At 22.4% G+C, this 13,915-nt stretch overlaps 1 protein-coding gene across 2 annotated transcripts in view; it reads left to right on the top strand.

The window, feature by feature from the left end:
* Positions 1–13,915, top strand: part of LOC117172856 (dol-P-Man:Man(7)GlcNAc(2)-PP-Dol alpha-1,6-mannosyltransferase) — a 32,703-nt gene that overhangs the window by 4,420 nt on the left and 14,368 nt on the right. For both annotated transcript variants that reach the window (XM_033361117.1, XM_033361116.1), the window contains exons 2-5: positions 2,128–2,260; positions 5,148–5,321; positions 5,425–5,578; positions 8,788–8,932. In XM_033361117.1, the coding sequence (XP_033217008.1) occupies positions 2,128–2,260; positions 5,148–5,321; positions 5,425–5,578; positions 8,788–8,932 (606 nt within the window). The remainder of the gene's footprint in view (positions 1–2,127; positions 2,261–5,147; positions 5,322–5,424; positions 5,579–8,787; positions 8,933–13,915) is intronic.

Genomic DNA, 13,915 nt, shown 5'->3' with positions numbered 1-13,915 from the left:
GATTCATCTGTTTCAGTACAAAATTGATATTTTTTGGATAAAAATGCAACTATTTCGTACAAAATTTACTTTTTGTTTAAAATGTATATTTTGGTGTTGAAAGTGAACTGAAATATTTTCCGGATGAAAGTTCCACTTTAAAAAAACAATTGTTTTTTTATTACAGATTCATCTGTTTCAGTACAAAATTGATATTTTTTGGATAAAAATGCAACTATTTCGTACAAAATTTACTTCTTGTTTAAAATGTATATTTTGGTGTTGAAAGTGAACTGAAATATTTTCTGGATGAAAGTTCCACTTTAAAAAAACAATGGTTTTTTTATTACAGATTCATTTGTTTCAGTACAAAATTGATATTTTTTGGATAAAAATGCAACTATTTCGTACAAAATTTACTTTTTTTTTAAAATGTATATTTTGGTGTTGAAAATGAACTGAAATATTTTCTGGATGAAAGTTCCATTTTAAAAAAACAATGGTTTTTTTTAATACGAATTCATCTGTTTTAGTACAAAATTGATATTTTTTGGATAAAAATGCAACTATTTCGTAGGAAATTTACTTTTTGTTTAAAATTGATATTTTGGTGTTGAAAAATGAACTGAAATATTTTCTGGATGAAAGTTCCACATTAAAAAAACAATGGTTTTTTTGTTACAAATCCATCTTTTTTAGTACAATATTGATCTTTTTTGGATAAAAATGCAACTATTAAGTAAAGAATTTGACTATGTTGTTAAAAATTCATCCTTTTTGGTTGAAAAAATTCGTCTTTGTGGATTGAAAATTCAATTTTCTTATAGAAATTTATTTTTTTGTTACAAAAATTCAATTTTTTTTAATGTCGTCCTTTTTGGTTAAAATTCGTCGTTTTGGATTGAAAATTCTATTTTTTTTGGTAGGAAATTATTTCTTGTTGAAAAAATTCATAGTTTGATCGTGAAAACTCGGCTAAGATCTTTTTCAACAGATAATTCAACTATTTTTTTGAAAATTTATCTTTTTGGTTTAAAACTTCATCTGTTTTATAGAAGAAATTTCATTTTTTGTATGAAAATGCAACTTTTTGGTTAAAAATCGTCCTTCTTTGCTTGATAATTCAACTAATTTATTTAAAACATTTGGTTGAACCGCTTTTTTAATAAATCGCTTTTTTTGTTCAAGATTGATATTTTAAGTTAAAAAGTTATCTCGTTGGTTAAATGGAACTTTTCCGTTTTTTAAGATTGATATCAGTTTCATGGAAAATTAATTTTTTGGTGAACAGTCATGTTTTTTGTTTAAAAATTGAATTTTTATACAGATAATTTTTCTTCTAGTTTGAAGACTCAATAATTTAGATAAACTTTTATTTATTTTTTGAGTGAAAAATCTTTATTTGTTGGAAATTCGTCTTTTTGGTTTTAAAATTCTTTTCTTTTATTGTATAAATTTCATTCTTTTTTTATTAAAACATAAACTATGACACTTTCGTTGGAAATTAGTCATTTTAGGTTGAATATTCCACTATTATGTTAAAAATTCAATTATTTTGTTGAAAATTCCAGTATTTTGTTAAAGAGGTATCTTTTAAAGTAGAAAAAAACTTTTTTTTTTTGTTTGAAATAAATTAATACGTTTGAAAATTTTTAATTTGTATATGAAACAGTATAATTTCTGAATATGTCTGACCTAGAAAATAATTTATATTCTACCGTTGATATAACCTGAACAATACAAATATTGTTAAAAATCATAAAATTCTTAAATTATCTTAAATTCTGTCATATTCTCGGTTATATAACCTGAACTTAAATTCTCGGGATTTTAAGAACTCTATACATGATCAATGAATGCTCCCTCACTAAAATAAAACTTTGAAATTCAGCGTACGTGTAATTAAAATCCTTACACTATTATTCATAAAAACTATTTAAAGCTGAGAGACTTTGAATTTTATATGATCTATAATTTAAAGGTTTGCAGTCTCAATTACTTAAAATAAAACAATCTTACAAAATTATATTTTTGTTACAAATATAATTTGTAAATTCTGCAAAAAATGTTCTGAAAACGTTTGATCTCAAAGTAGATTAATATTTCTGAGATCGAAGTTTGTGAAATGTGAAATTTTTTTCACTATAGTACGACCATCATGAATTTCCTGGAGTCGTGCCGAGAACATTTTTGGGACCTTTAGCAATATCAGCCATTGCTTCACCTGCAGTTGCAGCAATCAAGCACTTCAGTGTTAATAAATTTTATTCACAATATATTGGTAGGTTCTTGCCGAATATTTAAATTTTTAAAAATTTAATACAATTTTATTTATTAACAGGCCTCACAAACCCCTATTTTACCCTATATTCAGTTTAGGTCCCTAAAATACCTATTTTCAGTATTTGGTACCTATAGTACCCTGATTGCAGTCAATCATTTTGGAAAAAATAGAAAACAAATTTATTAGCAGAATTTGTTAATTTTTTAAAAATAAAGTAAATATATTCACTTTTTTCAATAAATAATTCGTTAGTTAATAACTATTTAATATTTATATATTCTGTACCTATTCCTGAATTTTCTTGAATTATTTTGAAATATGTCAGGGTATTTTTAAAGATTCCGAAAGATTTTTTATAGGTTTCAAAAATCTGAAGAGATTTTTAGGATTTTAGGATAATTTAAAAAATTCTAAGGAATTTTCAAGCTTCAAGCGTTTTTAAAAGATTTTGAAGTATTTAAAATATTCCAGGAGATTTTTTTTAGAATTTCGGAAGATTTGGAACAATTTTAAAGGACCTATAAGGTTTTAAAACATTTAAAAATATTTCTGGTGATTTTATAAGGTTTCCGATTATTTCAATTATTTTAATGGCTTTTTTAAAAGCTTTTAAGGTATTTTAACCGTAAATTTTGAATTACACAGTTTTTTAAATAATCAGTTGAATTTTTATCTTTTTCATTTATGATATCATTCAGTTTACAATGCGTAAATAAAAAATCTTCCACTTACAAATTTTTTATTTTAGATTTTAATTTTTAAGCGCACATTTTTTATTTAAAGAATTTTAAAATGCAGTTTTAAAAAGTTAAAAATTAACAATTAGTAGCATTGTAAATTTAACATTTTTGATTAAAAAAAAACCTTTTTAGTTTTTCAAATATGAATGTAAATAATAAAATTAAATGTCTGAGTAGCTAAACAAATTTAACGCCCGATTGAAACTTTATAAACTATTTTCAATTTTTAAATAACTTTAAAATAATATATTCATAATTAAAGATTTTTCAAATATTTTTCTAGTCTAAAAATTAGAAAATTTAAATTTTGAAATTTTTTAAGTTAGGAAAATAAAAATTACATAATATATTGGGGATATTTGATTTTTCTTATAAAATCGTTAATTATAAATCAAATATTCAAAACTAAATTTCGAACTTTACAATTTTATTATTCTATTTGAAAAAATTCAATTTACAAGTAAAGTTGTTGAATTTTGATGTATAATAAACATTGAACATCTATAATTCCTAGAAAAATTTTTAGTAAGCTAAAGAGATATTTAGAAGCTCTCTAAGAATTATGAAAGGCTTCACCAGAATAAAAAACCTTTTCTCAAGATTCCTAGGAAAATTCAAAATGACTTTTTATTTTTTTAAATTAATTTAAAGAGAATATTTAAAACGATTTCCAAAATTGTCAAAAATGAATCTGGAAGATTTCTAGAAAATATTTTTTTATTTTGCAGGATTTAAAAAAGAAATTATGAAGAATTCGAATCATTTTAAAAGATGTTCAGAAGTTTGGAGAAATTTTCAAAAATAATAAAAAATTTGAATAAATGTAAGACATGTAATGTTTCAAGGTTTTAAAATACAATTTTGAAGCTACTCAAGACTTTTTAAACTATTTAAAATAACAATAATTTAACTTTTAAACTGAGAAGTTTTCATTTTAAAGCAAAAAAGTAAAGCTTTAAAGTTTTAAAGCTTCAGAGTTCGAATTTTTTAATTTTATTGACCGTGAAAAATGTTTGAGAACGGGGAAATGACTGGTGAATTTCTTTGTGATTAAAGCGACCACCCTGTGAATTCTTTGAAATTATTTTGAGTTTTTTTTATTTATTTAAATTCTTCTAAATGTACTCAGTTTGACTTAATTCAGTGATTTTTTTTTCATTTTTAAAAGTTTTTATTTAATTGGTCCTTAAGATTAATTGATAAAATTGTCAAAAGATGTAAAATATTTTATGGTATGTTTTTAGTTCTTTAGCATTTTCAAGAGATTTACAAAATTTCCAGGGATTTAAAGATATTTGAAATATGTTAGGTTATTTTCAAAGATTACAAAGAACTTTAGAATTTATTTTAGTATTTTAACTTGATTTCAAATGTTTTAGAGTGTTTTAAAAGATTCTCAGGAATTTTCGAAAAGATATCAAAGAGTTTGGAATATTTTAGGGAATTAAAAAAAAAATCGATAATTTTTTATTGATTTCAATAGATTCCAGGGATTTTAAAGACCTTTTAATATTTTATGCAATTTTTAAAAATTCCAAGGATCTTATTTGTAGGATTTTTACAAAGTTTTTATTTAATTCATCTCTAAGTCTTTAAAACTCACCCTAAAATTCATAGGCAATCCATCCAATTCTTCTAAGCTCTTTTTAATTTTTCTAAACTTATGTCATAACTTAGTCAATTCAATGATTTTTTATTTATTCTTTGTATTCACTCAAATTTGATTATAATCAATAGAGTTTTTTCAATACAAAAAATTTATTCCGATTCATTTGAATTGTTTAAATTTAAGTCGAATTTTTTGTGAGAATTCACCCTGAATTCTTTTAAATTCTTTCAAATCTACTTTAATTTTTAAAACATAAATTTTCAGTTCACTTGAATTCTTAGGCATTTTATCAAATTCAATATACCCGCTGGTGCATATATTTTATCCCAAAGAGATTTTGGGGCCTTGTTATTATTTTTATCATTTTTTTTTAATTACTAGTTTTTAAAAATAAATAACATAAATTCTACAATTTTTCAGTAAGAGCGGCACTGGGATAGAGATAGAGATTTTGGGGCCTTGTTATTATTTTTATGAATTTTTTTTAATTACTACTTTTTTTAAATAAATAACATAAATTCTACCATTTTTTCAGTAAGAGCGGCACTGGGATTAACAGTGATCGCAACATTCAGCCTTTATCGAAAGGCTTTACAATCTGTCTTTGGTGTAAAATTTACAAGATGGTTTGTAATAATTACAGTCACTCAGTTTCATTTTATGTACTATCTCAGTCGACCATTGCCGAATATAATGTCAATGCCTTTAGGTAAATATAATAATATGCATGTAAAATATTTACATTATGGATTGAGGTATCAAAAAAATAATCGAATTTGAATTTAACAAAATAAGATCTGATTTTGTTTTAGTGTTTCTCGCTCTCTATGGATGGCTAAGAAAAAAGCACGTCCTTTTTATTACAGCTTCCGCTGCTGCGATTATTATTTTCAGAGCTGAATTAGCCATGCTTTTGGGAATGTTTCTCTTGTACGATATTGCGAATGCCAAAATCACAATTCCCAGGTATTTTAAAAATATTTTTTAATCAAAATAGGACGACTGAAAAATCTTGAAAAATAAAATTCCCGGCACTGTAAAATTCTTGAATAATAAAATTTCGGATATTTTATCATTTTACCGAATTTGAAAATTCCCGAATAATAAAATTCCCAGCAGAAAATTACCGAATTATAAAATATACGAACTAGAAAATTCCCGAATTTAAACCATAGCATTTTTTATCAACATTATTTTTTCATTAAAAGTACAATAAACATGTTTTAATTTAAAAAGTCTATTTTTAATGTTTAAAGTTTCCAAAATTATTCTTTAAATTGAAATTAACTATAATTGAAAACAAAATTTGCCCAGAAATTTGTTTTCAATTATTGTTATTTTCAACCGAGGTCGGAAATTCCCACCTCCGCAATATTATAAATTATAAATTGTTCAGGAATTTTATTTTCCGGATTTTTCAGTCGTTAAAAAAATAATTGTACCCACTAATCCTTTCAGCTAGCAAGATTTTTTTAATTACAAAAAATTAATCTTTAAAATATTACTTCAATTAAAAATAATTTGATAAAAAAAAAACTTTATTTTTTAATTCAGGATTGAAATTTCGATAATTTTTCAACTGTAGTAATTTAAATAAGGGGTCTTATTAGTATGAAAAAACATTGAAGTTTCAGAATTCAAATTTCAATGATTAGGAAACTTTTTCAAGCATGCTTAATTTTTCAAATTGTAATATTAAATTAAATACATAGGCTTTTTCATTTTTAAAAGTAAATTTGAAGTACTAGATATGTATCTATTTAAATAAAACCTTTTTTTCATAACTCTGTATATTAATTCTTTCAATTCGCGAACTTCTTTTAATTGAAAAAAACTTTATAATATTCAATTTTAAATAATTTTTTAGGGAAAACTCGTAATTTTTAAATCCAAGATTTAAATTTCGATTATTTAAAAGTATAATAATAAACTTTTTTAAATTATTATTTAAATTCCTAGATTTTAACAACAAATTAAATATTGAATTATTTTGTTTTTAATACGCCTAATTTGTTAAATCATTCGACATTAATAATTCGTGTATATTCAGGAAAATATTATAAATACAAAATTCTTAAAAGCTTGTACCATTAAAACAGCCCCTATAAATTATTTCTTTTGGCGTCAAAATATTCCCTGAATGTTGGCAGAATTAAAAAAAATATATGTTTAGACGTCTTCCAACTCTACTTTTTCACAAAATTTTTTTTTTACTAAATTATTATTTAGTATTTTTCTAAAAATAAAATAGTTGATTTATTTGCAAGTAAAATAATCCATTAAAACGGTCATTTAAATAAAATAAGCAATGGGGTATGAAAATTGGGTTGAGAGAAATAAAATATTTTTTAATAAAAATGGGACGACTAGAATCTTGAAAAATAAAATTTTCGGCACTGTAAAATTTACGCATAATAAAATTTTCGAATAATAACATTCCGGATTGCTTATAATATAACCGAATTTGAAATTACCAGAATAATAAAATTCCCGGCAGAAAATTACGTAATTGTAAAATATCGGAACTAGAAAATTCCTGAATTGAAACAGATAAATTTTGCTATACATTTTTTTTTTTATTAGAAATACAAAATCCAGATATTTTTATTTTAAAAATATATTTTAAATGTTTTTTAATGAAGGGATTATAATTTATTATTATATATTTCAAATGTTTCATTATAAATAAATGTTAAATAAATATTAATAAATATAATATTATAAATAAAATATAAATATTTTTTTATTGTGACAAAAATCTGAGTGGTATATTTCGTTAAAAATTAATCAATAAATTTATTCCAATGTCAAATAAGCCTTTAACAACCACAATTAAAGCATAATGAGCTATTTTCGTGAAAACGTAGCCTCTCAAGGATATAAAATCCATTTAAAAAAATTTTTTTTTAGTTCAGGGTACATTTTGGCACAAAAATTAAAAAAAATTTGGGGAAGACATTTTAAAAAAATCAAGCCTTTTTTGTACGATCCCTTACTTATGCTTGGAAATAACCTGGAATTTTCAGGAATTTTTGTTAGAGTTTGACTAGAACACCTTCTGATCCCTTTAAACATAAAAATAATTTTCAGTAAATTTTCACTGAACTCGAATTTAAATCAAAACAAAAATCACTTTAGTTTAAATCCCCAAATTGATAAATTGATTGATAAATGGATTAATTTTTAACGAAATATACCACTCAGATTTTTGTCACAATAAAAAAATATTTATATTTGATTTATAATATTATATTTATTAATATTTATTTAACATTTATTTATAATAAAACATTTGAAATATATAATAATAAATTATAATCCCTTCATTAAAAAAATTTTTAATATAGTTTTTAAATAAAAATATCTGGATTTTGTATTTCTAATAAAAAAAATGTATAGGTAAATTTATTTGTTTAAATTCAGGAATTTTTTAGTTCCGATATTTTACAATTAGGTAATTTTCCATCGGGAATTTGATTATTCTGAAAATTTCAAATTCGGTTATATTATAAAAATTCCGGATTTTTATCATTCAAAAATTTTATTATGCGTAAATTTTACAGTGCCGAAAATTTTATTTTTCAAGATTCTAGTCGTCCCATTTTTATTAAAAAATATTTTATTTCTCTCAACCCAATTTTCGCACCCCATTGCTTATTTTCTTTAAATTACCGTTTTAATGGATTATTTTACTTTCGAATAAATCAACTATTTTATTTTTAGAGGAATACTAAAAAATGATTTAGTAAAATAAAAAATTTTGTGAAAAGGTAGACTTGAAAGACGTCTAAACATATATTTTTTTTAATTCTGCCAACATTCAGGGGATGTTTTGGCGCTAAAAGAAATGATTTATAGGGGCTGTTTTAATGGTACAAGCTTTTAAGAATTTTGTATTTATAATATTTTCCTGAATATACACGAGTTATTAATATCGAATAATTGAAGAAATTAGGCGTATTAAAAACAAAATAATTCAACATTTAATTTGTTGTTAAAATCTAGGAATTTGAATAATAATTAAAAAAAGTTTATTACTATTTTGATAGTATATATAATATACCACTAAATAATCGAAATTTAAATCTTGGATTTAAAAATTACGAGTTTTCCCTAAAAAATTATTTAAAATTGAATATTATAATTTTTTTTTAAAGCGACTTTCAATTTTGCAGTTTCCTCAAAATCGCAATACCGTCTGGAATATTTTTCTTGGGCCTTACAATAACTGTCGACTCGATCTTCTGGAATCGAATTTTGTGGCCAGAAGGAGAAGTTTTTTACTTCAATACGGTTCTGAACAAAAGCAGCGAGTGGGGTGTATCCTTTATGAAAATATTCCTAAACATTTGTTATCACTTTTCGAAAATATTTGGTTTTTTCTTCATTATCAGGGTTGCTACAGGTCAGAAAATTTCAGAAAGTCAGAAAAAGTCAGGGAATTTCAAACTTTTTAGGGAAAGTCTAAATCACCAGACAGAGTGAAGGAATTTTCGATAGACTGAAGTTGAAGTTAATTTTATTATTTTATTACAAATTCAACAGTTTAGTTAAAAAGTAATTCTTAATGGTTGAAAATTCAATTTTTTTATTGAAAATTTAATTGTTTTATTGATAATTCGTCTATGGGTTAAAAAGTCATCTATTTTCCGGGTGGAAAACCCGGGAAATGACAGTGCATTTTTTTTACCGGAAATTTTACAAATTTGTAGAAGAAAAATCTGACCACGTTCAATTTTAGCAGTTTTTATGTAAGTAGTGGAATTGTTATGTTTTTCAATTATGCTTTTATTTAGCTTATAATGCGTAATTCGAAATTTTTTTACTTTAAACATTTTTATTTCGAAGCTTACAGTTTTAATTTAAAGAATTTTTAAATGCTTTCTTAAAGACTTGAACAAATAAAAAATAAAAGCCTTTGATGTTGAAAACTTTGGATAAAAACATTTTTATTTAATAAATAAATACATTTTTTAATTTATCTCTACTCTAAGTAATAAAAAAATGAAAAAAAAAAAATGATTTGACAAAACGATTTTAAACCAGTTCGAAATTTAAGAATTTTCAAATTTGAAAGTTTAAACTTAAACGGTTTCAATTTGAAAGTCTTAGTCATCAAACAAATGTGAACGTGTCACTGAAAGTTTATAAACTATTTTCAACTTAAAATTACTTCATAATAATATATTCTTAATTAAAAGATTTTAATTAAATTAAAAATATTATTTCAGTCTAAAATATTCAATTTTTAGCCCATTCAATTTGGAAATTTTAATGAAAAAGAAAGATTAATTATTGATTGTTTAGCAATATTTGAATTTTTATTTAAGGCAAGTAAATTGAAACCAAATATTTAAAAGTAAAAAATCTTTAACTGAATTGTTTGACATAGAAAACCTGGAATCGTTAAAATTTCAAAGAGCCTTTAAACAGTGAACGTTAGAATTTTAATTTTTGTATATAAAAAATGCTTAGTTTTTAAGTGAAAATTTTAAATTTTGATGTATAATTTACAAATGAACATTTGTAGAAAAAATTTGAGTAATTTTAAGAAATATTTAGGGGTTTTAAGAAGATAAAAAATTATCATGCAAATTGTAAAAAGTTTTCTTAAAATCTTCTAGAATCTTTTTTAAAAATTTGGTTTAAATCCTTGCAAAATTTTAAAAATATTTCTTAAAATAAATTTTTTTAAAGAAAAGATATTTTTAATTTTCCTATGAATCTTAAGAAAATGTTTTTATTCTTTTGAAGCCTTTCACAATTCTTGAAAAAATCTAATTTTTTTGTTTGACATCTGCAAAAATTTTTATTTTGTTTAATATTAGGCTATCAATTCTAGTTTTACATTAAGTTTTAATCTTTTCAAAACTTCTACGTATATCTTAAAATAACACGAATTTCACTTACAAATAATAAATGTTCAATTGTTATTTATACATCCAAATTGTAAAGAAATTTTTTTTAATTTTCAGGATTTCCTGAAAATTTTAGAAAAAATTCAATTAATTTTGACAGATATTTAGAAGTTCCGAAAAAAATTCCAAAATAATTTCAAATTTAAAACAACTTCTAGATTTCTCAAGATTTTGAAATAAAATTTTGAAGCTTTCCGAGGATGTTTAAACTATTTATAAAGAAAATAATTGAATTTCTAATTTAAGAAGTGTTCTGTTAATATTTGTTCAATTTTTTAATATTTGATGTTTCTACCTTAAAATTCCTTAAAATTATATAATTTTGAAAATTTGTAAGTTCCTTGATTGATTTTTCATTTAGAGCATTAAAAATGATAACGTGGATTTATATTTTTTTATATTGAAAAATATTATTTCCTTCAATTTTTTACGCGTAAATTATTGAGCATTTGAATACAAAATTTTGTAATTAAAAACTTTTGAATTTCAATTTTAAAAGTTCAAAATTTAACAAGTGCTTTTAACAAGTGCTTTGATTTAAAGCTCCGTTTTTATTACCTCAAGTGAAAAATTTTGTAGCTTTAGTGTTTCATTTTTTTAAATTTTATTGACCGTGAAAAATGTTTGCCAACCGCTAAAACCCGAGAAATAACCGAGAATTTATTTCGTCGATTAAAACGGCCACCCTCGTTTTGGTTAAAAATTAATATTTTTTGTTGTAGGATTCAAGTATTTTGTTGAAAATTAGTCTTTTTTAAATTAAGCTCAACTGGTTTTGGTTTGAAATTAAAATCTTTTTGGAACTGTTTTCTTAAAAATGTATTATTTTGTTGTTGAAAATTGATCTTTTCGTTTATAAATTCATTTCTTCGATCTAAATTAGTTTATTTTTATGAACATTAATTTTTTATAACTGAAAATTTAACTATTCCACTTTTTGTCAAAAATATGTTTTTCGATAGAAATTTAATCTTTTTGATTGAAAATTCATCTGTTCGATTTGAAAATTAACTATTTTGTTGAAAATTTATTGTACTTGTTTGCCCTTTTTTTTACTAAAAATTTAACTAGTCTATTTTTGGTTAATAAATTTATTTCATTAAAAATTTAAATATTTTGTTCAAAAGTCTTGTTTTTTTTTTGTTGAAAATTTATTTTTTAACATTTTATTTATTGTATTTTTGGATGGTATTTTTTTATCGCAGATTCACCATTCAATTTTTTGTCGAAAAATGATCTTTTTTGATAGAAACTTCACCTTCTTGGTTAAAAAATCATCTGTTTGGTTGAAAATTAAACTATTTTGTTGGAAATTTCTTTCATTTGTTTGATAATGTAACTATTTTGTTAAAAATTCGTTTTTTGTTTACTGAAGATTATTGTTTTAAACTGACAATTTAACTTCTATAATTGGTCGAAAATGTATCTTCTTTAGTGTAAAATTTATATCTTTTGTTGAAATTTTTTTGTAATTGTTTCTTTTTTAATATAAAATTAATGTTTTCGATTGAAAATTTATCTTACGAACATTTGAACTATTTTATTTTTGTTATAACATGTATCCTTTTTAGTAAGAAAATCATTTTTTTTAACTCGTCTTTTTTTGGGAGTTGAAAATGTATGTATTTATTTTATTGAAAGTTAATTTCTTTGTTTAAAAACTTTACTATTTTGTCGATAAATTGTTTATATATATATATATATATATAAATATAATAATTGTTTGACTAAAAGGTAAACTACTTTGTTGAAAACTCGTTTTTTTAATAATTATCAACATCTTGATTTAAAACCGTTTTTTATTTGTTGAATATGTAAATATTTTGTTGAAGATTCTTTTTTAATTGGTTAAAAATGAATTATTTAAACTGAAAATGTAACTATTCCATTGTTGGTGGAAATTGATCTTTTTTCGTTGAAAAATCCAGTGCTTTACTTGAAAATTAAAGCATTTTGTTTAAAATTGATTTTTTAATCAATTTGATCTTTTTGGTTAAAAAGTTATTTTTCTAACATTTGAACAGTTCTATCTGTATCTGTTCTATCTTTGCTTGATAATGTACCTTTTTTAGTAGGAAAATCATTTATTTTGTTGAAAAATCGTGTTTTTTGGGTTGAAAATGTATGTAGTCTGTTGAAAATTAATGTTTACTAGTAAAATATTAATCTTCTTGGTTGAAAATTTAAGTTTTTCAGGTGAAAACTCATTTATTTTCTTCAAAATTAAGAGAGAATAAATTTAAATTGATTAATTAAGATTAATTTTTCTTTTATTAAAAACTTAACTATTTTGTTGATAATTCTTTTTTAATTGGATACAAATGAACTTTGTACTACAAATTTACCTATTCTATTTTTGTATCTTTTTTAATTAAAAATTCATGTAATTTTTTTAAAATTAATTTCTTTAGTTAAAAATGTAACTATTTTGTTGAAAAATCTTTTTTTTCTGGTAAACAATAAATTTTTTAAACTGAAAATGTAAATATTCCATTGTTGGTGGAAACTGATCTTTTTTTGTTGAAAAATCCTGTACTTTGCTTGAAAATTGATATTTTTTAGTTAAAACGTCATTTATTTTGTTAAAAGTTTGTATTTTTTTGTAGAAAAATTCATCTTTTGGATTAAAAATTCATTTATTTAATTTAAACATTCATCCTTTTACGGGAAAATTGATTTCATTGTTAAAAAATAGTATTTTTGAAGTTGAAAATAAATTTTTTAACTAATATTGTAAGTGTTCCATCTTTGCATGAAAATGTACCTTTTTTAGCAGGTAAATCATTTCATTTATTGAAAAATCGTGTTTTTTTGGGTTGAAAATGTATGTATTCTGTTGAAAATTCATCTTTTGTAGTAGAATATTAATCTACTTGCTCGAAAATTTATCTTTTTCAGTTAAAATGTCGTTATAAATTTATTATAAATAAATTTTTGAACTGAAATTGTAACTATTTCATTTTTTACTTAAAAATGTGTCTTTTTTAGTTGAAAAATCATTTATTTTATCGAATGCTCGTGTTTTTTGGGTGGAAAATTTAATTATTTTGATCAAAAAAATCAATAATTTTGGGTTCAATATTCAAAATTTTTGTTAAAAATTTATATATTCTGATCGAGAACTCAACTGCTTTGCAGAAAATTCGACTTTTTGGCTTGCAAATTCTACATATTGAAAGATTTTTTCTTTATTGAATGAGAAATCTTTCTTGATTGAAAATTCGTCGTTTTGGTTTGATTATTAGCCTGCAATAGTTCATGATTTAACTAAATTATTGAAAATGCTTATTTTTTGGTTAAATTCAAATGTTTTTTATTGAAAATAAAAAAAAAAATTATAAAAATATCAACTATTAGACATTTTGTTAAAAATCAATTTTTTTAT

This window comes from Belonocnema kinseyi, chromosome 5 (assembly GCF_010883055.1).
Source record: "Belonocnema kinseyi isolate 2016_QV_RU_SX_M_011 chromosome 5, B_treatae_v1, whole genome shotgun sequence".
Lineage (NCBI taxonomy): Eukaryota > Metazoa > Arthropoda > Insecta > Hymenoptera > Cynipidae > Belonocnema > Belonocnema kinseyi.
Note: the sequence above shows the minus strand (reverse complement) of the source record. Positions and strands in the feature narration are given on the sequence as shown.